A 27,376-nucleotide genomic window follows, 5' to 3' on the forward strand; every position below is an offset into this window, starting at 1 on the left:
AAGGTACAGGCAAGCCTAACAAGTGACTCGTTAGAAATTCCGCGTTATGTAAATTATATTATAGATAGATTGTTAGAAAATTCTATTGGCTACAAAACAATACATGTTATGTATATTCATTTTAAAGAACAAAAAGGTTATGTCACTAGGTTGCCTGTATATTTGACGTCAATCTTTCAGATTTAGTGAAGCCATGCTGGCACGAGGCTTTAATGCGCTTTGTCTCGACAGAATACAGTTTTTGGCTTGATAACTTTTGTTAGGTCTCGCCAAAAATCCGGCTAAACCGATATATTTTAACTCCCACTGATGGCCACAAAAGTTTCTAAATTCCCTATTTATTATGCTACTGCGGCAATGCTGAGTTATCATATCAGAATATGAGTTGGATGGAATTGGCTGTTTCGTAAAGTTCTTTCTTTCTCGTAGGTTAATAATCATGTATAAAACAAAACGCAGGACATAAGAAGATAAGATGTGCATAAATAACCAAATGCTACTTTTGCTATAAACTTGACAATAAGTAGTAAATTTAAAACAAATATTCCCACTTGTGTAAACGTTTATTAATTACATTTTTGACCCAAGCGAAGGTCAACACGTCATTACATATAACATGAACTTCTTTCACTGTCAGTCGAAACTATTAGCAGTTCGGAAATCTAAATGGAGAAAGTAACTAATTACCGCTGTAAAGCGAATAATGCAGTATACGCCCAGACACGCAACCAAATATAAGTGGCAAAGCTTTCATCTATTCATTGGATACGGCCTTTAATGAGAGTATACCACACCAGAAATGAGCAATCGATTACACACCCATTCAAAACAGAATCGATGTAAATTCAAAATCGATATAAACCGTAACAGTCTACAATTTAGCGGTTAGAAATCTTAACTTGGATACCATATAGAGGAAAGAATATTATAGACTTTTCCATTGTTGCATTCGTAATGACAGTGATTAAGTGTTTAAGATATGTAATCAGCCGCAACTTGGTTGCAAGTCGTTTTGAGTCATAATGACATGATTGGGATACCCCAGAATTAAACAATGTTATATAGATACTAAAGCTGATTTCCTACAGATAAAATACGTGATACTTTTAAAATGTCGGAATAATAGAATATACAATGTATTGCATCACGACTTCTGTCCTCTTTAGTAACCGATGATATGATGATCTATTTGTGGATCAAAAGGTGAATTGCAATATCTTAACTGTCAGTTTTCCAACATCTATCAGTAGCCCGAGATTACCATCTGATTAGATGAAAGACATCTTAACCCGTTAATAATAGGTTATTAAAACGTTGCGCAAAATGAGCATTACTTTTAATGGAAGTTTTTCCATCTTCAGAGCTTCTGGTATCGATGTAACGCGAAATTAGTTGATGTAATCGAAATAAGGCAAAAAAGCGATTCGACTAAAACGAACAAATGACGCAAGCCGAATGGATGGCGGTATGTCACAGACGGCAGTATGATTTGCACCTCTACATTTAAAGCAAAATATGGTCAAAGTATGCAATTGCCGATTTTGTTGAAACTGTTTTCCTGTTTCGACTTTTTTCAATAGTACACATTACAACCTTCTTGCGTATTTATTATTTTTTTGTTACATTAATTTTGCAATATTTTGCGAAAATCATTTCGTGTAGAGGTAATATAAAGTGCAAGATAACAGTATTCTTACAAAATAAAATTGCGAAACATAAGGCACAAGTACAAAGGTACAATGTATGTGAGAACAAAAAAGAATATGAGATAATGTATCTGATTAGCTTACCCGTGCAATGTTCTCGCTAAGTGCACCACTACACGTTATCTATAACAAGGCATTATAACACGCACCGTTTTCCTCACTTTCTTATTTGGATACACGAGTTTTTTCATGGTACTCCTTTCACGATACACTGCACATGTTTATAGATTAAACAACATAAAGAAACAATGGTAAGCGTGGAGGTCGCGAGCAGCAAATATTTCGCAACTCAGAAACAGACTGGCTGACAGAGCCGAACACCGAACATTGCCAACTAGGTAGATAGGTTTTGCCACAAGCACGCGATCGGTAGTTACGTACCTTATACAATTTTAATATTGAGTGTACACGAAACAGTGTCTTAAATCTATGATGATTGCGATTTCGATACCGCAAGGAATAAATTATATCAAGCTCAGTAATTGATTCAGAAATCCATTATGGATTAATAAAAATAATAAGAGTAGACTATATTACAATAGTCGAGTTTTTCATCATAGATAACTACATAGATGGCTGAAGTCAGTAAAATTAAGCTTACTGTGCAAAAAGACATTTTGTCTAAGTCGTCCGACTGATGAGCATAGAGAAATCTCTCCTTTTTCGAAATACAATACATTAAAAATTAGAGCAGGGTAATCATAAATAATTTCATAATTTAAAATAAATTTACGCTTACGATGCAATTAGATCCACTTTTGTGACGTAATGTAAATGACTGTGTTTAAGTGTTTAAAAGTTGCGTAACATTTTAGCTGTCAAGAAAATACAAATTCGTACCAAAGCAGTGCAGACCGGCGTGCTGTTAAGACGCATTCGATATATACAAATGTAAGCATTTGAGGGGTAGGTTCACGCGAGCGTCGTCCCTGGTACCCTGGTACCGACAGCAGCTACACTCCGAACATGCGACCTTAGCCGCAATAAAAAACGTATTACTTTTCTTTGTTATACTCTAAAGCTACACTTTCTTCAGAATTATTCAAGTTCTGCATTCTTCTTTAATTTGTTTAAAGAAAAATGCATAACTTTAACCACCATTCTAATGAAATTCAAGAAATAATCAAGTATAATTGCCATGTAGTTTTTAAATAAAAGTGTTTTCAGAAATGGATGGCATTTTCTTTGGACATGCGCTTTAAACAAGATTCCAAAACGTTGCATTGGTACATGGTCAACGAATTGACGTTGTACTCAATCAGCACGAAAACAAACAAGTACTGCCATACCATTTACTACCTAGAATACGGGTGGTTTATAAATAATATTGACGATAATTTATGTAATTTCTTTATACAGGCTCCGAAATAAGTGGCATCTTGCAACACACACGACAGCTGTGCAGTGGCAGATGCTGCGCGAATTCTTTATGTGGCGAGACTCATGCATCCTTATGTAAATGAGTTATTTACAAAGAACATTGTACGTGGTCTACCTACATGAAGGCATGCATACGTGCGCATAGCATCGCATCGCACAGGTGGAAGCGTGAGACTAAAAAGTAGATATTACTGCACAATTAATACCCTCTGGTGTCTTAGTGTATTTTGCGCAAATAAAATTGTGCCAGCTGCTTGGCCCACATCGCATTGTCTCGCCGTGGGATCAAGATACTATTATTGTTCATCGGCAAACTGTTGGCAAAATAGAAAATTGTGAACAATGGAGTGTTATTTTTTAACTTCCCGCGCCGAGGCACTCGGAACCAGGCGAAGAATAACGCCTGTGTACGTAAGAGCATGCATCTGAAGTATGATTTTGTCAAGCACCACCAACTTTCACGAAGCTAGCATCAGGTTTAAGAGAATCGTAATTTCTTATTAAAGCCTTTGAGTTCAAGTTAACAATAGCAAATGTTTAGTTTCACCGAAACAACTTTCGTCGTTGCATCTCTCCGTAAATATAAGGTGGTATTAGTATGCATCACGGATGCAGGCTACGCGAATCTAATAATCTTCTCACTCGTAGTCGATGGCTTTAAAGATAACTTCACATATTATTCTTATCTAAATATGTAGACGTTGCGTATCAGCAATCATTTTAGATAAATACACAGGTTGTTGGACGTATCATGGCGAAATCTTGCGGAATTTGGCGTGGCGGTAAACATGGAGACGGACTTTTCCGTTAAAACGAGTTTATAGGCATTTAATTCATATTCTTGCATATTTATTATGTTTTGTAAGCACATTCATTGGATACTTTCAAGTGTAGAATTTCCTATTTAAAATTGCGAAATAGCCAATGATCATTCTCGTGAAATAAAATTTGTTAATTTGGGAAAGGAAAAAACAGTTTTATCTAGCGTTAATACAAAATGCCTTCAAATAAACATATTGGTATATCTCAGAATAATTAACAATCAAAAATACAAAGAATGACACTGTTTTAATCTTATTACAACAAATATTAATTAAGATAAGATAGTGACGACAACGCAACGAAGGCAGAATAAAAGCATTGTTGTCATAATTAAATATGTAGAAATTAGTGGTTTCTTAGGTTTACGCGAATGTTAGACATTGACATGAAACGACTTTTACGGATTGCGGTTTAATTTTTGATTTTCATCATCATCTCAAGTCTGCCCGTGACCATGATACCTGCAAAGGTGTCGAAACGTAGGGAACTAAAATAAAAAATTAAACCGCGATAAAATCCGTGAAAGCGGTTTTATTTCAATATGTAGAAATTATTTGGGTATTTGGCAACAGATCAATAAGTATGGGAAAATCCATGCCTAAAAGTGGTTATTAACTTTTGAATCCAGTTTAATTTGAATTTTTAAACGTTATATAATAGATTTCGGGAATTTTATGGTTAGTTAAATTTAAAAACTTTTATTTGTTATTTGAAATTTAAATCGTTTGAATAGGTAATACCTACAATAACTTCAAATGTCGGTTTTATACTTGTAGTTTCCCTTATTATAAGTAAATCAGTTACGAACGCTGCTGATGAGATGGTTTTCTATTAACCAGGTAGTAGGCGATCTGACTACATCCTAATGTGCAGTACCAAAGGTTAATGTGTAGGAAACTGTCAACCAACAGACCGCGGCAAATACTATCGCCAGCCGCATAATACATCTAAAAGATATGTTTTTAATTACGGAAATCATTTGTAACAGGCCTTAAGAGTTACCATCATCATTACCTATTCAAATGTACATTTAACATTATAGAATAAACAGGAAAACGTCATTACCAATAGGTAGTAATCCAAAACGTATTTAAGTATAAAAATTGAATGATAGGAATACAATAAATGGTCAGCAGAACTAAGAGTAACCATAGCAAGTAACTTTATCCGTTTAATAACTCAAACAATAATAAACATTCTTAGAATCAAGATCAACATAATTAAATGGTTACATGATAAGACTTAGGTAAGCAATTAAGTGCAGACTCAGCTAGAAGATACTGCAAACACATAAGTTTATAGTTATGTAAACAGATAACTAGCAAATTAACTGTAATATTTAACTTTTAATCTAATGTTGACAAGATTGACTTCTGTTAGATTTAATTAGATTATAATGGGAGGAATGGTTGCGGAAGCGAAAAGGCGCATTGATCTACGCGGAGTGGCATCTTAATTCTACAATTACTCTTAAAGCATAGGCAAAATTTTTTAAAACCCAAGAATTTAGGGAAGAACCGTCTTGTCTTTGTTAAACGCCACAGTCTGTTTGTTGGCTCCAGGCCGGATCTTATGAACCATGATAGATAACAGATGTATTTTTTACTGTTGCAGCTACTACAAATAATATAAATAAATATTGGGGTTTGAGCAAAGCTATAGCATTCTAGAGAGAGAAGGGAAGGGGAGATATAAAACACTCCTGTTTTAGCTAGTGCCTACCATTTGACGGTTGTAAATTTATTTACAACATACCAATCAATATAAACACAATGTTTTCAATAATAGGTGTTCTTTTGTAATAAAACAGTACCATATTTTTGTAAGGTATTGTATTAAGCCTGTTTGTAGTTAGGGAAAATACAACATTATATATAACAATTTAGTAGGCAAAACTTATAATGTATTTTCAACATTTGCACACCAATTTTTCTTTAAATGAATTAAGTTTAAAACCTGTTCCTTGTTACTTTCAAGATAAGAGAGCACTAAATTAAATACCACATTAAGATAGGTTTTCATTGACAATAATAGCTATTCCATTAGCAAACACAACTAAGTGTCATTGATGACTTACTTTTAATTACTTTCCTAATCACACTGGTCTATGTTTATATTGCACAAGGAATTTGTCTAATATTCTCTCATTTTTATAATATACTGAATATTATAAAAACATTTGCTATTATTTGTGTATACATGGCTGATGAAAATACTATCACACAAGGTAAAAACTTCACTAACACTCACAATATTAACACTTAAATATTTGTAAATAAATCATCTCAATCTTTATGTATCTGTATTAAATAAAAAGACTAATAGCCCTGTGATGTAGAGATGTAAAAGAGTTATATCTTATTTAGATAACAAGTTATTATGAAATTGAAAACCATGATTCTAATCATTGTAAATTTTATTTAAAACCCTAAGTTTCATGCAATTATTTAATAAAACCGAGTCATATTTCTAGATAACAACATTTTACTTAAATGTCTCTTGGTGGCCAGTGGGTTGGTCACTAGCATGATCAGTCAAGTGCTCGGGCAAGCCACCTCCCCAAGAATAGCACAGGCTGAATTGTTTGATACTAAATATATTTTAACCTATCAAACTGCTGTTATTATTATGCATTCAAGTATTTACTATGTTTGTTACACAAATAACTTATACATGTATAGCCAGTGAGTTGTCATTTACTTTATATGAGTCAAATGAATGCTTGCAAGGATCAAACCCAACAACAAGTCATGCAATGGTCATTGGGGTGATAACTATGCCATTTGGCCATTCATTTACGGTCTTATTTAAGGTTTATTTTAATATATTCTATCAGAAATCATAAATATGTCACAACTAAAAACACTAGAAAAAAAGTCCATTATAGATTAAATAAGACTTGAGTTGACAAACAGTCTAAGCTTTCACAGTTATCTATGACTTCAAAAATATATTAACAATTGAATGAGTAATTACAATAAAGATAAAATAATACTGTCTTATAGGTAATGCATTCAAGGTAATGAAAAGCAACAAGATCATGTTTTACATGTCCACATTATTAGTCAAATATTGTTAGTTTCCAAGACAGTGAGGGTTAAAAAGATACTGTACATAAAATATAAGAATTGTTTTTGCCAATCTTGTGATAGGAACATAAAAACATATAAAATTATCTTTTTTAATAAAGCAAACAAGGTAGTTGCCAAGGTTACACATAAGCAAAAATATTTAACAAGGATGGTAATGATATACTGCATTATGATGTATAATCATAAAGATTCAAATAAAATACTCTGTTGAGGGTACTGTGTAAAATAATTCAATGATTTTTAAGCCCGTTCGAACACTGTTGCAACAGCTTTGTGTGAATAAAGTCAAAAGTTTCAAGGTTAATTTAGAATAAGTTGATACTTTACTTAAAACAAGACATTTTAGAAGGCTAACTACATAAAAATTGAAATATTACAATGAAGAAAGAACACCACCAAGTTTATAATTAGAAGATAACAGTAGGCTATAATTATTAGTTGTCTCTACAGGTAAAAGTGAAGCAATAATAATTACTCACCACATTATTGTAATTGAAGGCTGTGGCCCCAGGCTCGAAGTATTCTCTGTTCATTTTATCCCCCATTTTGTAGCCAGCAGTCACTAACTCTTCAAAGTTTTTAATACACACACAATCATTATTTTAAATATCAACATTTCCCATTAAAATTTTCAATACATTTTCGACAGTTTAGAGGAAATTCATCGACCGTTAGGGGCGTCCGAACAAGCATCGTATGCTTATTTTAACATTTAACCGTATTTATCATTATTCTGTGTCTTCACATAAATTTTATTTACAATGGAATGCTAGTTAAATAAAAAAACACCAAATTATTTGTATTTTTTGTCTAGATAACACGTATAATTATTTTATTTCACTTGACAATTTACCTTGACACATAAAAATGTCAAAGTCGCCATGTTTCCTTTCACAGATAACGAAAATGAAAATTGATTTCAAAGCATAGACAACTGCGTCTGAAAGCAACTCTGTCACTGATATTCTCGTCTATTTTAAACTCATAAAAACAAAATAATAAAATATAGTTGTAGTTTCACAATGGCCAATTAAATCTTAGGTATATTTCTTTTAATCAATCTAATGTAAAGTATTCACAAATTAAATTATGAAAATTCTTCTATTTAAAAGAAGAGCCAGACGGCATTTCCACATTGGATGTTAGTTTTGGTTATACTGAATACTCAAATTAAACAGTATTTTATGTTAGATTTAGAGATTTACCAATCATAACGTAATTTGATGCACATGCTTTAAATAATCCAAAACACACATGACCATATTAATAAACTAATCAGATTTTACTAACTAAATCAGAACCATGATTTTTCTTTGCCCTTTATGTTCCCCTGGCCGCGGTAACGCTTTCAACCAATCCCGCTGGCTCAGAAGGTATCCGCTCTAATGGGCTCCGCAGAGCTTGCTGACATCTCTTTCCAGGGCGCGTGGAACACGAACGCGCCGTCCGGCACGGGCCAGGTTCTGATGGGACGATAAGCTACCCAACATTCTACGTTTCCACGTGGCCGGGCCTCTTAAACCCTTAGGAAAGGAACCAAAAAAAAAAATGGCGACAAAAACAGGTTAAATGAAGAAGTTTAATGCTTATGTAATACTTTAATTTATGTTACTCTTAAATATATAAAACATCCACCTTTTTCAGACCATATAATATGGCAGGTCATCACGTTAAATAAAGTATAACATTTTGGAATGTCGCAACCTTGCATTTTGCAACCGTTGACAATTCTACCCAGTGTCTACAGGTTAATAATACACTTACAAATAAGAAACTTAAGAATAACAAGTTCTATCTAACAAAATATGATAATACTACCTTTTAGCCCGCGGCTTCGCCCGCGTCGAGGTCGGTTATATCACGTTTCCAGGAGAACTCTTCAAAAGTCCGGGATAAAAACTATCCTATGTTCTTTCTCAAGGTCTACTCTATTACTGTACCAAATTTCATTAAAATCGGTTCAGTGGTTTAGACGTGAAAGCGTAACAGACAGATAGACAGAGTTACTTTCGCATTTATAATATTAGTAGGGATTAAGATCTTTCTCGTTTAGATTTGATTGATTAAAGCAAGAATATACTGCTTCCATTTCAATTCATCTAGACACAAGACAATTCCAAACAAAGAAACTGTCTAGCTAGTGCTGAGTGTAATATAATACAAATTTTACAGCATTAGATAATACATTTCATTACTTTATTCATTTATGTATAAATAGTTTGAATATACTTTTTTCTTCATAATTCCTTGTAATATTCCAAATGTCGCCAGTTATTTTACCCATGACTTTTAGACGTTGCAAATATAGGTATACTTATTTATGTATCGTTGTATATAGTCCGTGTTCATTCGATCGGCGATCATTTTAAGCGATATAGCGAACAGTTCATGGGCCAGATTTTGGTCCCTGGCCAAAAAATTCTCCTCACAGTAGAAGCAATTGTTGAAATATAGACCTGTGACATCATCTAATTCTCCGGCGGTAGCTGCGTATATTGTGGTGGCGGCCGCTTGTTGCTGAAACAATTGTATGAAATAGTATGAATACTACAGAAGTAAGTAGATAAATAATTTCCATAAAATGCTGATGACGTAATTCACGTAATAGGTGGAGTTTTTTGGTTGATAAAGGTGAAATAATAAAAGTATTGATGCAGCTTAGTATAAACACTCTATTTGTTTAGGTAAATGAAACCGGTTAAAAATTCTTTGTGTTTTTTTTTTAAATAAACACAAGTTTAAAAAAATTAACAACAAAAGTATTCTGCGGGTGTTGAATAAGTTACAATAGAATATTTAAAAAAGGTCAGCATTTGTAACTAGCTGCATGTATTTGGGAACCAGCTTCATAAAAGTTTTATTCAGTGTAATTTTATTAACTTTACTTACCAGAGATTTAGTAAAAGGTCTCACTAAAAGAAATGCTAATCTGTATAGCCACCAGGACTTGCTAAGGTTTGTGAATACCATGTTCCCTGGATGAACAGCATTCACTGTTACACCTTTGGCTCTCCATTCTTCACTTAAGACCTGTAACATCAAATATAACATTATGTATGTAGGACTATTTCAAGGAAATTGAATTACTAAAACGAATCTAAGAGCTGAGAGAATAAAGTAGATAATTAAGTAGTGACATTATTATTTTGACCTTTCCTGCTTATGTTTAGCGCAAAAATATGTGGATTTTACACAACTAGTAATGATAATATTAGAGTTTTTTCCTAATTACTGATAAATATACTATTTATCTATTCATATAAGTACAGGTGTAAAACCAGCATCATATCATCAGATTAGAAATTAATCGAACACAAAACGATCAAACATTTTACTAAAAATATAAAAACAGCCTAGCAACAATTATCTTAAATGTGAATTTATGCTACACAAATAACTAGCTAAAAATATTACTAATCATAAAAATATCACTACTGTATAATCATTTAAGAATTGGTAGAAAAAAATATGAGAGTAGAGTCACTGGAAAAAATATATAATTTCATACAAATCGTTTTTAACAAACGCCTCAAGAACTAATTTATGTAATCTTTGTGTTACGGGGAGTGTAACAAACATGCAAGTCACATGCACAAAGTCACCCAGACTCAGGACAAGCATTCGTGGATCAGGCGAAGCTCGCGCACTGGGTTTTGACGAACGAAACAACTCAGATATCCATGTAGTCATATATTAATATTTACCTTAGCTGTCACTATATTGTAAAACTTGGAATTGTTGTAAGCCATCATTGAACTGTATGAGTCCCTTGGTAATGCTAGGTTTTGTAGTAGAAACACATTCTTTAGGGAAGCAAATCTGAAAATGAATGAAACAATAACATTACTTTATATTAAACACACAAAATATTTGTTGTTAAAATAGGTATGAAAAGTATAGCAGTGGTCTATGCGATTTATGAGTCATCGTTATATATTTATTATACTTTAGAAAAAAAACAAATATTTTTTTTGTTTGATCAATTGTGAAAATGTTAATAACACAATAAATTTACGTGATAACTTTAGTGCTTCTCTTAAGTTTCAATCAAACCGAACTTTTAAATGTGATACAGGTCATAAGCGTTCAAATAGTTTATCTAAATAATTATTTTGCTATTTTTTGTGAAGTAACTATATTAAGGTATACCTGTGTGACTCTGATGACACAAAAATGACTCTTGAACCTTTCTTCAGCAAAGGTTCCAATAAAATTGCAAAGTACATGTGACTCAGGTGGTTCACTTGGCAAGTGGTCTCAATATTGTCTTCAGTTTCAGTATATGGCAGCCCAAACACACCAGCATTTAGTATTAGCATGTCCAGGTGACTGAAAAATAAAATAGTCAACACTTAGAATTCAAAAAATAAAAAATAAAACTTGAATACATATTTGCATGAATTAACAATATTTTGATATTTTTTAATTTCTCTTTTTTAATATCACAAAGGTCAATAAATTTGAGTCGAAGCCCAAACAATAAACATTAAATATCAGCAAAGTGTAACTGGTTCCTTTTTTAATTCTTATTGTTTTGAAACTGGTATTTTTAGGAAAATAACCAAAAGGAATAAGAATATATTTTTTGGTAACACAATTTCGAAATCTACCTTATTGAATATGGCCTCATAACAACTACATTCACTTGGATGGCATCTTGGACACAAAAACTTTAGTAAGTTTTTTTTCACACTACTATTATAAAAAAAATATTTGTGTATTAAATCTTCATGCTTAGAGGGCTGTTCCAAGATTTAAAGTAAGAATCCTAGTTGCAACACATAGGTTTCTATGCGAGTTAGTCTCTCTAGTGAGTTCTACAGTCTGGTGCCGAACAAGGAGGCACACAGATGGCAGAGCCTCAGAAATATGGTATGGTTAAAAACAGTACGTTAAAAATTAGGCCAAACAATACTCACTCTGAAAACAAAGCCTTTACAGCTAATGCACATTTCCTAACACTCTGCAGTGATGCCAAGTCTAAGTAAATAGATTTCAAATCATCTTCTGAAGCATTTGTCTCCTTGACTATTCTTTTTATGGCTTGTTGTGTGGCCTCCATATTTCTGTTTGCAAGTAAGACTGAACAGCCATGCCTTGCAAGAGATTTTGCAGTTTCATAGCCAATTCCAGAATTGGAGCCTGTGACCAGAGCATATTTTCCTGATAAGTCAACACCATGTAGAACCTGAGAATGTTAATTTAATGTTTGAGCAATAAGAGGTGAATTGTAGTGACAGTGAGAAAGTTTTGCTGTTGTGAAAAGGGATATTGATAGTGTAAAAATAAGTATTTTGTCTGATCTGATTTTTATTCGAAAATTTTTATCTTATTTAAAATGAGATTTAATTGAGGAGCTGATATTTTTATTATTTATTTGTGTACTGAAGACAGATAATGTATTTGACATTTTAAAAGTTCTGTTCTTACTTACTATAATTTAATGGTACAGTAATAGAAACTAATTGAAGAATGAAAAATTCACCTGGAAGGCTGTGGATGATCCGTCAAACCTCTGACGAAAGTCATGGACATGCTCCTTTGCCTCCTTAGCAAAAGCTAGCCTGGGATCTACGTAAGTGCGATTACCCGTCTCTCTTTGGATGTATATCGTTTTTCCTTCGGCGTCCACAGATTTTGACCAACCGAATGGCAATTCGAATGGTATAACCTTTTTCCTCCCAGTTCTTGGATGCGTCAACTGAGTTTTTTTAGAAACCGTGCTAAAGTAAAATAAAAATATGTTTTAAGAGTTTTCATAATTATATTTTTTGTAAAATAGTTGTTTATTTGAGTTGGTCTCACTTTACGTAGTAAACGTTTCCATCTTGTGTTGATTTTTCCTCCCAACCCGCAGGTAATTCGTCTTCACTGTCAGAGTCTATGTTATGCATATTTTTAGCTAAGTTTTCTACTCTAACTTAAGTTGTTATCGTTTTACAAACCTCCGTAATTCGTAAACAAGAAATTATAGTTGACACTAATGACAGAAAGGTATTCTGACATGAGCTTGTTTACCTGTTTCACGAAATTGATAAGGATTAAAAAGGTTTATTTTAAATGGCTTCTTGTCTTTTAATACATAAATACATATCTTTATTTGGCGAACAGTCGGTGTTTCTTTTTTCCAGCTTTTTGCGTTTAATGCAACTTTACTGTTGCAAAGTTTCATATTCAATCAGTAAATAAATATAAATGACGATTTAAAATCACCTATTTATTTCTTATCACATTCACAAGTTCATAACTCAGTCTGGCTCAAAGTACTTAAAAAATGACTTGAATATCAACAGCTCGAGTCTCTAAACTAACACTTGTTCTTACAACAATATCCAAAAGCCTATCAGTTTCATAATAAAGATATTTGTAGGTTTGGTCATATCAATTGGGCCCTAGCGACCAAATTTACCCTTAGAATTTTTAACGGACTGCAAAAAGGAGAAGGTTCAATCGTTCTTTATTTTATGTAGGTACATTTACAAGCCACAAATAACGGTGTTTCAGGCAAAAGCGACTGTTTAGAATAGGTTTCAGGTGAAATTATTTTTGGGTAACATTAATTGGTTTAATAATAAAAAAATATGAAATTAACAAGAATAATTTAATTAAATAACAAGTCTGGGGTCGTATCACCTATGTGATGTTTATATTACATTATTATCACACATAACATTATCTTATAATCTAGTCATGTCTTTTAATTGTTGTGGATTCTGTTGCTGCGGTTTTGGGGGTCCATTTCCACTTGGCAATAAGAACGCAAGTAATCCGCAAACTGAAAAAAAGGAAATTGATAAATTAAATCAAATGCAATCTAAAAGACGAGAGAAATTTATTGTTTCTTTTATCTATAGGTACTTATATTATATTATTTATATTATTTATATTCATATTCATAGCTTTATTTGCATATAATGAAGAGGTAACAAAGAAGAAAAGAGGTACCTAATACTACCTAAGAAAAGGTAACCTATTTTGGTGTCTTTTTGCCTCATATAAAATCAGTTTAAAAATAAAACACGATTCAAAACAAATGTGTGTGTTTGCATAAAAAACGCACCGCAAAATGTATACCTGTTAAATGTATGCCTTTTACATTGTGTACTTATAGAGTAGGTATTAGCACTCTTACTTAAAAAGTTCTTTATCTTTAAGGTTTTACATAAAATTATACTCACGAATTAATAAGCTTCCAAATGTGTAGAAGGTCGCTTCACAAGCCGCGTTAAGAAGTAATCCAGCTACGTTAGTGCCAACTATTGATCCAGTTCGACCAAGCATCATTGTTAAACTAACAGCCATGCCTCTGAAAATATACAAAAAAAAATAGATAGGGGACTTCTTTTGTGAATGGGATATCATAAGACCACTCCTCCCTCTTTAGGTTGAATTAAATGGGAGTTGTGTATCGGAGCCATGGTGACCCTTTCGGACACCCGCTGGAGATAGATACTTTTTCAAAGTTTATATTTTCGTTCTTCGACGACCATGACTAATATTACACCCAAGCTGTTGGGTTGACATTGATAAATTAATTTCAATATATACGGCAAATATCGCATTTACAAAAGTGACCGTCTATAAGACCTTAGCATTATAATTGACAAACTTGATTTGAACAATAGAATGAAACATTAAATAATCAGGGATTCATACCTCAAATTCGTCGGGAATATTTCAACGGCATAGGCATTCACGGGTCCAATGGCAAGACCCATAATGGGGAATGTCGAGAGGAGTACAGCAAACACCATGTCTTGTGTAATAAAGTTGATTAAAATGCAAAAAGTTCCGATGATTAAATATACGCCTATCAATAGCCTCTTCTTGCCTATAATTTTCACAGTGCTGCTCACAGCTACGGCTATTAAGGCACAGCTTACATTAGCCACAGAATTGATGACAAATGTTATTGAGTCAATTGTGTCATTGCACTCTACATCTTCTCCTTGCGTCTGAAAATTGAAATAATGTTTATATTTGACACGTTCTCAAATTAAAGATAGACAAGAAAACTAGACAGATTAGTCTTACACACAAGAATGAAGAGACCTGACTCCATATAATAGTAAAAGGGAAATAATAAGAAAAAGACAGTCTTAAATATATGTTTTCCTAGCAGAAAACGCTGACGGTGAATTAAAGGCTTACCTAATAGTCGATAAAAATCTGAATTCTTTTTAATATATAAAAAAAAAAGCCTCTGGTGTTTATATGTATACATTTATGGAACTGAAATTTCAAAATACTCAACCTGATTAAATCTATCCGAGATGACCTCACACGCAGTCTTTTCGCCTTCGTCGCCAGTCATAACTCTGTTTAAAACATCTGGGACCCACATGTATAAACCATTCAGTCTGAAACATTACATAAATAGGTAAAACTTTTGTATTTATCAACACATATGAGCAATGTGTATTTCCCGAAATATAATCTATGTTAAAATTAGATTAAATGGGTTAGAGTCGAGCGGGAAATTATATACCTACGTAATTAAAATACACTGTTGTGAAAACGATAATGTAACAGTTGTTTACATCAAGTGCCTTATACAAATCCCGTACTGAATCGAAATTCGTGCATATTAAAAAACTGAGTCAAATTATATTTTCGTTTAATGAAGCAAAAATAAGTATAACTTAAAACTTCTGCAAAAGTCGTGGAACAGTATTGATGTACTTACACTGAAAATATTCCAAACAGCAAGAATCCATTAAGAGCAAACCATTTCAAATAAGGTGGTTTCAATAACGGCAAACTTTGGACTTTCAAAGAAGTCAGGAAACTCTTCTTTTGCTTGTCAGTTTGTACCGCGTCCAGTCTTTTGATCTGAAATCCGTAAACATTTACGTCATTAAATAACTTTTTCCGTCAATCCTTATACATAATTATAAGATAGGTACCATGAGGAGCCAATTGGAGGGCGTTGGGTGATTAAATAAAATATTAAGTCCTTGATAGATGATAACCAATCCCACTTCAATCATCTAACCATCCGAGTTCTTAATGAGGTTGGGATGGGATATCTGTAGTTTATATCAATTATTTAAACTCTTTGCACCCAAGTAGACGACTAAGCTGCTTAATATTGTTGAAGTGGAACTTCTTTATGAGAAAAAATATCTTAACTTTTTTTTGTAGATTTTTGGTTAAGGTATCTTAAGTTATCCTCAAATAGCATAGCATAGACTTAAATATTTACCGGGAAATCTTCTGGCGCCTTCTTTTTATTTCCAGCGTACATAATTTGCAGAACTTTCAACGCTTCATCTAATTTTCCTTCGGAAACCAAATATTTTGGGCTTTCAGGGCCAAAACTCAGCAGTCCAGCACTTATGAGAAACATGCATGCGTATACCACAGTTAAAAGTCTCCATGGTCTGAAGTCATATAATCCGAAGTCTATCCGGAAATCAAGAGGCAGTATACCCCACGCCAATACTGAAAACAATTCAAAGGTATATTGAGTGTTAGTTATGTGGCCTTAAATCCTTATGCCGCGGGGAGTTTCATAAACATACAAGTTACATGCACAAAGACAACAAGACTCAGAACAAGAATCTCTGGATGATACAAATGCTTTTCCTACGGGGTTTTAACCCTCAACCCTACGGTGGTGACGTGACGGTGACTGAGCAGTGCAGTCAAAATCAATTACAAAGAAATCAAAGTTAATGCCAAAATTACGTACCATATCAACAGCTTATCATTTTTATATATTTCTTCCAATTACATATGCGTTATCATTAACATGTTAGAGAATATAGATTATGGAACAACAGAGTGGTATTTTGTTCGTATCATAAGCAAAAATATGATAACAGAATAACAAAATCATGGTGAATTAATTTTACAAACTACGATACCTAAATGTAATTTAATTTTTATATGGTAATATTTCTGAAACCGGGAGACCTTAAAATTGCATAATTAGGAATATGCCTCATTTACCGAAATTTATGGCCGTGACTACGAATTTTAATAAGTAATTCAAACGCATTGCTTTTGTTATCTGCACATAATAATGTAAGGTAGATAAATATACAGCAGTATGCATGAAAAATTACTACTTAGGTAAGTAACGTTACAAAATGTCTTATTGTCTCTACATTTCACTTGATTAAAACAAAGACAGCACGACATAACTTCCGAAAGATGAGGTTTTGCTATGCGTTATTGTATCCATTTTAAGTTTTTTGTCTATACTTACGGGGTACTAAGGCGGAACCAGATATTTGCAAGGCGTTAGTGATTGATAACACCACATCTCTGTATTTCCCTGGTAGAATCTCTCCAATAAATGTGTAGGGCACTGCTGCCGGACAAGCTAAGCTGGCCAACAGAAAATTACATACAAATAAATACTGGTTTTAATATGACTGACTCCTTGGAATGATTTATTAATATTAGAGATCTGAGGTGCTACCCCCATATTTAAAGTTAGGCAAATCCTATTCATATATTTATTTGCATTCTATAATTTTACAAAAGATGTTATAGAGACCACCTCAAGTTATAGTTGTGTGAGAGGAACTGACTCACTTCCTCAAGTGAGAGGAAGTGAGACAGAGCACTGCACGGCGTGAAGCGGCTTTTCCCTTTCACAACGGCAACGACCCTTAAAGTTGCTAGAAAGCCTCCACACCAAACTCACTAAGCCAACGCAACGCTATTAAATTTGATAACTATCAACAATTAAACCTACATTATTAATTGTTAGTCATGTGTTCTTACCATAGTGCCGTAAGGAACTTGCAAAGGGCAAAGGTTATAAGGTTCGGCATGAAAGCGGAAGCTATGCCAAAAAGACCGGCAGCCAGGGAACTGTATATGACTACCTTCTTGCGCCCCCGTGTGTCCACAAGGTAGCCCCATGGGAATGATGTGATTACGATACCTGGAAGTAGATAAAAGTATATTTGTATTACACACTAGATTAGTGGCTAATCCAGTGAACTTTGGTGTGACTGTGAATCTGAACCATCCGAAACGCATACAAAATTATCCAGCCATTACTTACATTCACTTAAACGTGTATATTTATGTGTTGTTCCTAAATTATTTTAAGACATCGCTGACAAATGGTGAAGGAAAGCTGGATTCCAAATATTGGAATCTGGATTCTGCAAAACGTAGTGAGCTAGTGTGGTGTAGGAGCTCATTGTTCACAGGAAAAATAACAAACGTATGCATGCCATAAAGGGTGGGCAAAAGAGGTACAGTCGACTAAATCTTCTAAGACAGATCTTAAATCATGTTGGTAAACAAATAGGTTTGGATTATCAATAAAGGACAATTACTGGGCCGGCCATTACGAACAGCGGATGGCTCTGCAAGAACCGTCCGCGTTTGGTCACCTTTAAAAACTGCAGAGGATAGATTCGATGTAACATGATCTCCAAAAAACTTGTATGGTTATAAGCACATAAATTATTTTTTTAATGTATTCAAGTAGTCTTCATTTGAAGGTCATTGATGCAGACTCAGTGAATGCATCAATAACTTTTTTAATTCTTTAATTGTTTTCGTAAATATACATTTGTGACTATACGAATTTCTTCGTTTAGTTCTAGGATATTTATAAAATCCTTCTCATTTCCATTCAGATCTTATCTAGTAGTTACTGGTTCGCGACTCTTACGAATTAACACATTCTTAATTTATCTTTTGTAGTAAAAGAAAAACGGCTGTTGTACTTCATTTTTTGCAACGTTTAGGTTGCTAATTTATTTCAATTGACCATTTAGTTATAAATAATTATTACTAATTATTATAAGCTAATTATAGATAAGCAGTTATTTATGTCCTGTCTTTCGCCTAGATATTTTTATTCTTGATTATTATTTTTTATTATCAATTGTTATTGTAAAACACGAACGGTTTATAATAATTTCTCTTGAATTGTTATTTATTTAAGTTAAGAAGGATTAATTATAAATTTATTATTAACTTATTTTAGACTTAATTTTATGCAATTATTTTTTAAATACAGTAAGTTGTAAGCAATGACCTGAAAAAATCTCTCTCTGGTTGCAGCCTCGATTATGTATTCAGTTGATGACTGTAGACCTCCTCTTAGGCTGAGGTTACTTACCACGGCCGCCTGATTATGGATTGTAGCTAACAATACGTAACAGTCAGATACTTCTATCTGACTGTTATGTATTGTTAGAATGTGCTAATGCTGAAGGTGTCGGCTAACTTCATGCAAAACTTCATCGAAAACCGTTCTGCCGTTAGAGAGAGCCAACATTCAAATAAAATCGCATACTCTCGAATTTATAATATTTACTTAGCTTTTTTTTATTTAGAACGGGTCTCACTTCGAAAGACTCCCAGACCTAAAAAAGCATTCGTGGATCACACAAATGTTTATCCTACGCGGAGATCGAATCTACGATACGCGACTCACAGACTATTGCCAGTCGGCTATCCGATAGAGACGACATGATTTGATTGATTGTGTATGTACTACGTAGCTAATTTGGCGTCACCGTCAACGGATTTGCGCTCATAATGTGGCACGATGCTGCTCACTGTAGCCTTGGCAATAGATTGATCTCATCCCTTTGAGGGAATAGAGTGGCATTTCTCCCCCAGAACGCCCGAGTAAAGTGACTTTGAGTGATGGAATAACATTTTATTAAAAAAAATAGCGAATATTTTGTAGAATAATAAAGCAGCTAGTGTTTTAATCGATAACGCATTGTTGTTTTGTACAGCCGAAATTAAGGTCTTGACGTCAAAGAAAGAAGGACTAGTTATAATTGACGTAACTATTTGCATTTTAATAATGCATTTCTCTATATTTTACCAAAGGCAAACTGGCTGTAATCATTTTCAATTAAGATGGCCTAATTGTTTAGTTATTTATTTCAACAAGTAGACCTCATCGAACTAGGGCAGGTTTCTGCGAAGATGTTCTAGAAGGAATTGGTTCGGGCTGTAGTGACCGCCTCACAAAACCATCCTAGAAAAACTAGTAACTATTCTAACTGCGAGAAGGGAGGGGCCTCTTTACTAATAAGTGGAAAATGGTGGAACAAAGGAAACGAAAGTATAACTAAGTTCTCCACAAGGGCTCTGGATGCTGAACCTGTGTCCCGTGCACTAAAAAGGTCCTGGTCTGTTCCCATGAAGTTATCCCTTGTATGAAAAGAGATATAAATAACTATGAAACCAAAGCCGACCCCAAGATAGTTGGGAGAAAGGCTAGGTCGACGAATCCAATAATATACAGGTCACGGTTTAATTTTGCTATCAAATTAGCGCCACTCTGTTAAAAATTGACTATATTTAGGCGATTGGTGATTACGATAATTAAACTGATAACTTTATCTACCTACTTACCTAACTAAGAATACGGTTTGCATTGATTTAAGTCGTGCTAAAATAGTATTTAATGTTACAAAAATGGCGATTTTCAATACACGTCAAAAAAGTGGATTTACATTAGCCGTACGGCTAGCGCTTATATAGGCTGATAAGGGCGTCAAAGGTTTTGGTTCTAGCCAAGTAAAGTTTGGCAATTGGTAGCCTTAATGATAAACGATATGCCGTTTCCAAACAATTTGCATTTTATATTAACGCTATAGATAGGCTTACCTTAAAGAGACATGAAAAGAAGAAATATTTTTACAAATACGGGATTTGACCGAGACCTACCTATACATATATTTAGAAGCCTAGTTGTCATACTGCTAGAATATCACAGCTGTATAGTATATATAAGGGGTCTGGGATATTATTAGTCGGAGAAAGTCCAACACACCCCAACCCGCCGCGCCGTTCGGCTGGCGTTGGTTGAAGTCATTAGCGATTTCTTCCAAAAAATAAAACAAAAGAATAAAAAGCGACTACTACTGATATAGCAACGATAACATTAACACTGGAGCCAAACCAGAAATGCGCGATTAAACGGTATCTGGCAGGTTTTAAAGGCGCCATGGGGATATACCTAAAGACGCGTATCATTAACTTTTTTTGTGAATAAATTCAAGAGTAAGCTGATAACCTATTTCATTGAGTTTTTTGAGACGCCTTGGCGATAACTTGTGTAGGTTTTTCTTCTTAATGAATTTAATTAACGAGTGCCAATGACCTTTTCAATTATTTTTTCCTTTGAAAGACACCATGTTGTGTGTGTATGGGAGACGTTCGAATATGTTTATATAGGTATTTTAATCATTTAAATTCAATTTATATTTACGGAGGAAATTTTTCAATGACTTGTAAAACAACTGCCGGCGGAGACAGAAGCACTTATCTTACCAAGCAGGTGATTTACAGTTCTATTCATAGATAAAAATATAGTTGTACCTAATATAAAACAGTTTACATTATACTACAGATTATAGGTATATTAATGATCTCTATGCCTATACTGTGAAGTTTTGCGTATTGCCCACTTTTGAGTAGTTCTCAAATATTCTGCAGTTTTTCTTTGAAACCGCATTCAATAGTTGTTACTGAAAATCCAATAATAGTACAAGTGTTAAAGACTGTTGAATAATTTGTAACCTTTTTTGTATGTTTTTTTTTAAAGGTAAACGACCTTTTAAAACAGGCGAGGCTTTTTACGACTGTGGTACCTATCTAAAGTAATTTTACATTTTGTTTAGTTTTTTAGGTCGAGTAAGAAGTCTAGTAAGTTCCTACTCTTTCGTGAATTTAAGTTTCATATTCGTTGTTATAATGCGGATGACTAATTATAATCACTGGCAAGACACATTGCTATGAAAATGATCAAGTAATTATAATTTTGTTCGGCTTTCTAAAAGAAGTCTTTCATAATAATGGACAGAGGTGCTATGTTTTAAATAAGACCTCCGAAAGGCCATTATCAAACTTGTGAAACGCGATCGAAATAATATTACTGAACAAAAACCTATCGCTCTTTTTTATGTCTCTTCTTAATTGTCATCTTTACTTTCTATAAGTAAAGTTACTAACTTATATATTAATGTGTATTACAAGAACACTTGCTATTTAAATACAAATATTAATTTTGTCGTAGTGAGATTACAACATAGGTTCATTATTTTATTATTAAACTTATTTTTAATTTACTTTATTCAAGTCGCACACTTTTGGTCAACCACTTCTAACAAGGGTCTTTTGATTTCATCCTAATCAGATGCAGATAGATAAAGTTACTTCACAGAAAGCATATATAAATACAGTGCCTGTATACACACCTATATATGGTATTGAAGCGATGAATCCTCTCTGTCCATCGGTCATGTCCAAGTCGCACATCGCAGCTGGTAGGACGAAGGAGTAGCCAACAGGTTCAACGATGGCGGCGATCAAGAACAACGCCAAGCAGAAACAGTATTTTACGTTGTACCACCCCAGACCTGGAAAGTGGTAGAAAATTACGTAAAAGGATAATATAATAGTAGTAGACAATAGAAAACGCTCACGACTAACAAAAAACATAGAAAATTCGATTGGATTAGATTAGAATATTCTTTATTGTACACCATGGAATTGCAGCAGTGATTATTAATACAACAGTGCAATTTGGTACTTTAGTTGTCAGTTTTACACTTTTTTGTAAAAGGAAATAGCGGTATTCTATCGCGCAGTGCGGATTCCAACGAAAGCTCAGAAAATGTGGTTCAATCTGCAGCTTCATTTTTAATCTGTGTTTATTATGTATTTTTAAGTAATATGTAGTTTTTGTTATTCATTGATGATAACTTTTTCAATTATCTTTATAAATATGATTTCTCCTATTTGCGTTAAATTTTTATTATGACTGAGCTGATTAAAAAAAAAGAAATTTGTATTTGGTTGTGGTTGAAGCGTGGCTGATTATGTGTACCATGTATTTACTTTTCAAATTATCCTGGTTAGTGTACAAGGACGTAAAAACAGGTTCAATTTTTATTATAGCCAATTAACAAATTGTTATCAAAAACATGTGCCCGACAACAGATAACCACGACAAACCATAACAATATACATTTTGTATAAATTTACGAAAGTAAAGAATTGTTTTCCTGACAGATTATCAGAAAAATGACATTCTTATGTTAAACCCGTATATGGAATTTAATCCATTTATAATGCACAAATTTATTCAAACTCAGCATTCGTTAATCACACAAATAGGTAAGTATTTGTTTAGGGATCGAACCCGCGAACGTCGTTCACCGTGGGTTTGGCGTGGCGACCTTTATCACTCATGGTATTAATAATATTATGTGTCGTTTCTGAATGAAACAGCTAATAATCTAGCTTGCTACAATGAAATAAATTTGATCTATATCTGCGTCATGGTTACTTTAATTATCATCAATTTGATTAAACTTTTTTATTTGTACGCAACCATTAAGAAGATTGTTACAAAATAGCTTATCTATGAATGTTTAGTATGTGTTCTGCACATCGCCTACTTACATAAATATTAACTCACGCATAATAGTTATGATAATTTAAAGTTTACATTGTCAAATAAAACTATGCCACACAATAATTCTCGAGTTTAATTAAGATTAAATCAGAAACGATTACGTTTATAAACACTAAAAGTAAATTAATCTATTTTTATCAAATTAAAGATAAAGTGTATAGAACAAAATTGATAAATCTTTTCTTTGTACTCAAGTAATTAGCGCCAGTGTAATGATTTGCAATTAAAGAATATTTGTTTAGCTGTAAAATAACGTTTACATGATTAATACGTTTCATATTGCTACGTAATAAAAGTAACATTGTTATAAATATTGTTAAACCTTGAACTTGTTATCAAGTATTGCTCTTAAGTGACCTTTTATTAATCTCATATGATGTGGAGGCGACAAAGATTTAAATGTCTGTTCGGCTATCCTCGAAAGAGTATAATGTGATTTACTGAAAGAAAATCTCAAATGCCAACTACTCTAGACCAAGTGACATCCTCAAGTAAGAGACGTGACGGTATTTACAATTATAGGCTTACTGCCGATAGAATTAAGGTTTTCATTGAAATGAGAATTGAGTCCATGTTGATAGTTTCCGCCGATTCAGATGTGTTTCAAATGGCGAAACAAATATTATATAATTAAAAAAAAACTATTATTGGCTTAAAATCCGCTTTATACAATATAAAGAGTGAGAGCTCGTTTTCTGATAGGACCAGTGGAAGATCGACAGTAATTAGATAGGATAAGATATAAGCACTTATATGTATTGAAATTATCCAACAGTTATCTAAAAAAATAATATTTAAAACCACACGACCCCCCCAAGTTACGTTGGCCAATATTGTGTAATTAAACTAGCTCGTAAAATATTTGATTTTCGTTTGTTTATTTTTAATTCGACATGCTTTTTAATCATTTATTTCGAATATGTGTACGTTTTATTAGCCTTGTGCATTGGAAGAAGATTATTGTAGTAATTTAGCAGTATTTTTAAAGCTTCGCCAAAAAATGAGAACGGCAATAACGAAAAATGTACCCCTATATATGTGCAATGCGACATGTATATTTATTTAGTATTTAAATACTGTAGAGCTTTTTTTCCGATTCCCTCTGCTTCGGACATAAGTATTCAGAATCCAAGAAACATGTTACTATTTAGATTCCATAGAAATCTAAATAACAAGGTAATAGAAGTGCCAACGCCGCGTGACCTTGTCGCCACACTGGTGTCTTGGACGACACCAGCGCGCGAACTTGCGCTCAGTCGCTCGCGGGACGTCGTCACAGCAAGAACCACTAAAAATGGTGTTTTGCGGCGTTTCTCAGGCTGGAAATTCATCTGCATCGTGTAATAACATAAATAAAGAAATAACATTTTATCGGTAAGTAAATTATTGCAGTAATATTGATGTTATTGCAAAATTAAATTTCAAAACATAACCTTCATTATAAACCATATTTATATCGCACCATCCTGCAACAATTGCATTCTTTACTAATCATTGCCTCTGCAGTAAGAGACTTACAGAAATGCACCGTTGTAAAAAGAGAAATGTATAACGAAAAATAATATGTATCAATGCGATCGTATTTATAGTGGTACGGCCGCACAAAACTGTCGGAAATAGTGATGTGGTTAAGTGCGGACAAATTATCCAAAATGAATATTGTATACGAAAAGTAACAATTTTAATAGTCGTTTGTTTTTTTGAACATATTATTGAATATATTTTTATTTCAGAATCCCGCAGGATGCAAATAAATACAAAAGACAAGTAGATGACTACCACGGGTAAACGAAATTGGTACCCTATAACTTAGGCCGAATATACACTATGAAATTAGTTGCATGCTTGATAACTTGCCGCCCGCCGCCGCCCGCGCCCCTCTCCATTTTTACGGCTCGGACCGCGCTCGCAACTGAATGTTTCAAAAAGTACGCCATGCGCTATAGCATAGCATTGAATAAAAATTGCAATTTAAATTTATCCAAATCTCATAAATACCTATTTTATTATTATGAACGTTTACTAGTCATTCGATACATGAACTGGGCTGCTTTTGTAAGACGACTAAAAAGTCACCGTATAAACCAAACCTACCTAGGTACCAAGTATTTCCTAATAATATTTTTTTTTGTCAACCGACAATTAGCGAATTTTTATTTTTGTAAGTAGGTACATATTATAATGTAATCCATAGAAGAATACAAAAAAAAACATTGTCACTCATAATTTCGTCTTTCATTATATTTCGGATCCGTAGTCAATCCCTAGTGTAGTTTACGTAATCACTACAACTAATGCAAAAAAATGCAATGACTGTGTGAGTTAGTGAATCCATACAACGACAAAGTCAATCTTATTGCATTAGACGTACGGCCTAGTGTTGTTTGCTTGGTCTTCTCGATGTTAATGTTTGCGTGATTGCGTAGTTATTTGCTGTGAATGTGTTGAAGCCCCGCCCACCGGCGACATGCGTTTCGATAGATCGCCGCGGTGTATGCCATTTCTATTACCTTGTTATTTAGATTTCTATGTTAGATTCCAATATGGTTTAATTGTGATGGTTAAATTTACTTCAAAAAGAAAAAAAGCATATTGTTACTACTATTCTGGTAATAAATAAACCAATTTTTCCTTATATAGAGTTTGTTCATAGTTTCATAAGTTTATAATTAATTTACAATTTTGTACAATTAATAAATAATTCATGTAATGCGACGACGTCAGTTGAATATTTGCAACAAACAGTATGACTAAGTTTATTGCATTTTATTTAAGTACACATTTAGACATAAACAACTCCCGCAGAGTTAAACTAATTAGTGTTACTGTTAGTTAAGTTATTCGTTAAGTATTTTAATTTATGTACAAAGTTTAATTTCTAGGGCTAACATATCTTGAAGTTAAATACAATAATTTGATTTGGGGGTGATAAAATAATTCTACTGAGTCCGAAATCGCGTGAGCGATGAATATATTAATCCAGATTTTAAAGACCTTGGGTAGGGCTATGTATCATACATATCAATAATTCTAAATTTTAAGTAGAACGAAGCCATAATTTTTCATTTTTCTGGGAAGAACTAAACTGGGCATAATTTGATGTTGTATGTCTAGTCAACAAATATAATTAATGAATAAAAAAGTAGGTGTTCAATATTTCTATTTCCAGTATTTTACCCAAAAAATGTAGATATATATTTTTTTACTACAGTGATATCTGAATATGAATTTATTTTGTTGAGACATCAACAATATGTATTCTTCAATACAATTATTCATTAAAGAACACAGAACAAAATAACACGGTTACGGTTTTATAAAATTCGGTAAATCAAAAACATTGTCGAAAAAAACTGTTTCATTGTTTGTAAATATTTATGATTATGCTAATTTATATTCAGGCGAATGATATTAGTAACATGTGGGGCATCACTAAAGAATAAGAATATTTAATGCGTTACGATTGAGTGTTTATTTTTGTAGAGTGTTGCTAGTGTTCCAATGTCTAGGCCAACGTAACGTATAAATAGGTCGCGTAATTAGTCACACGCGTCATCATGAATTAAAGTATTTTGAATAAATTAATTGTAATAATATATTACCTGCCACTGCAAGAGCTTGATCCAGGTCAGCCGCATATTGCTCCTTATTATCCACATCCTCAGCTATCGTATTTATTTTATTTTCCATTTTTCACACAAACAAAAATCATTCAAAAACACAGCTTATATACAACACGCACTATTTACAAGCATCGCTATTCATTGTCGAAGAGCGACTGAACACTGTTGATAAAGCTTCAATGTACGAATATCAGCACTTATTCTAATTAATTTGATACAAGTAGTCAGTGCACGAACCCGACCGATTTGTTCAAGTGATACAATACAAAGCGATTATTAGCGTAAGACTGCGGATTATAAATGAATGGCGCCTTTATCAGGAATTAATTT

The 27,376-nt window shown here is 33.2% G+C and overlaps 3 protein-coding genes across 3 annotated transcripts in view; all 3 read right to left on the reverse strand.

Annotated features, from left to right (window-relative positions):
* LOC113497401 overlaps positions 1 to 7,831 on the reverse strand; it is a 64,981-nt gene extending 57,150 nt beyond the window's left edge. Inside the window, exon 1 of the mRNA XM_026876945.1 lies at positions 7,480 to 7,831. Within this exon, the coding sequence (XP_026732746.1) occupies positions 7,480 to 7,545 (66 nt within the window). The 5' untranslated portion in view covers positions 7,546 to 7,831. The remainder of the gene's footprint in view (positions 1 to 7,479) is intronic.
* A 1,416-nt stretch (positions 7,832 to 9,247) lies between these two features.
* On the reverse strand, positions 9,248 to 12,998 carry LOC113497306 (WW domain-containing oxidoreductase). The gene is made up of 7 exons (XM_026876804.1): positions 12,806 to 12,998; positions 12,486 to 12,723; positions 11,920 to 12,188; positions 11,150 to 11,329; positions 10,705 to 10,819; positions 9,890 to 10,030; positions 9,248 to 9,517 (listed from the first exon to the last, which is right to left on the reverse strand). The coding sequence occupies exons 1-7, from the start codon at positions 12,892 to 12,894 to the stop codon at positions 9,290 to 9,292; spliced, it is 1,260 nt and encodes a 419-aa protein (XP_026732605.1). The 5' UTR covers positions 12,895 to 12,998; the 3' UTR covers positions 9,248 to 9,289.
* Positions 12,999 to 13,582: 584 nt separating this feature from the next.
* On the reverse strand, positions 13,583 to 27,293 carry LOC113497305 (synaptic vesicle glycoprotein 2C-like). The gene is made up of 10 exons (XM_026876803.1): positions 27,026 to 27,293; positions 22,201 to 22,362; positions 17,738 to 17,900; positions 17,214 to 17,335; positions 16,206 to 16,444; positions 15,687 to 15,832; positions 15,255 to 15,360; positions 14,657 to 14,955; positions 14,179 to 14,306; positions 13,583 to 13,775 (listed from the first exon to the last, which is right to left on the reverse strand). Exons 1-10 carry the CDS (start codon positions 27,111 to 27,113, stop codon positions 13,678 to 13,680), a joined length of 1,551 nt encoding a protein of 516 aa, XP_026732604.1. The 5' UTR covers positions 27,114 to 27,293; the 3' UTR covers positions 13,583 to 13,677.
* Between the last annotated feature and the right edge of the window lie 83 nt (positions 27,294 to 27,376).

This window comes from Trichoplusia ni, chromosome 9 (genome assembly GCF_003590095.1).
Source record: "Trichoplusia ni isolate ovarian cell line Hi5 chromosome 9, tn1, whole genome shotgun sequence".
Lineage (NCBI taxonomy): Eukaryota > Metazoa > Arthropoda > Insecta > Lepidoptera > Noctuidae > Trichoplusia > Trichoplusia ni.

Bases quoted from the DNA above. Each gene is read 5' to 3' on its own strand.
- LOC113497306 (XM_026876804.1), bottom strand. From the start codon at position 12,894: ATGCATAACATAGACTCTGACAGTGAAGACGAATTACCTGCGGGTTGG. The intron at 12,189-12,485 runs GTGAATTTTTCA...TAACATTCTCAG, and splicing joins GATCATCCACAGCCTTCCAG to GTTCTACATGGTGTTGACTT. The intron at 10,820-11,149 runs GTATACCTTAAT...ATTCATTTTCAG, and splicing joins GTGTCATCAGAGTCACACAG to ATTTGCTTCCCTAAAGAATG.
- LOC113497305 (XM_026876803.1), bottom strand. From the start codon at position 27,113: ATGGAAAATAAAATAAATACGATAGCTGAGGATGTGGATAATAAGGAG. The intron at 17,336-17,737 runs GTAAGAACACAT...TCTGTTGGCCAG, and splicing joins AAGTTCCTTACGGCACTATG to CTTAGCTTGTCCGGCAGCAG. The intron at 16,445-17,213 runs GTAAGTATAGAC...AATTGTTTTCAG, and splicing joins TGGTTCCGCCTTAGTACCCC to TATTGGCGTGGGGTATACTG.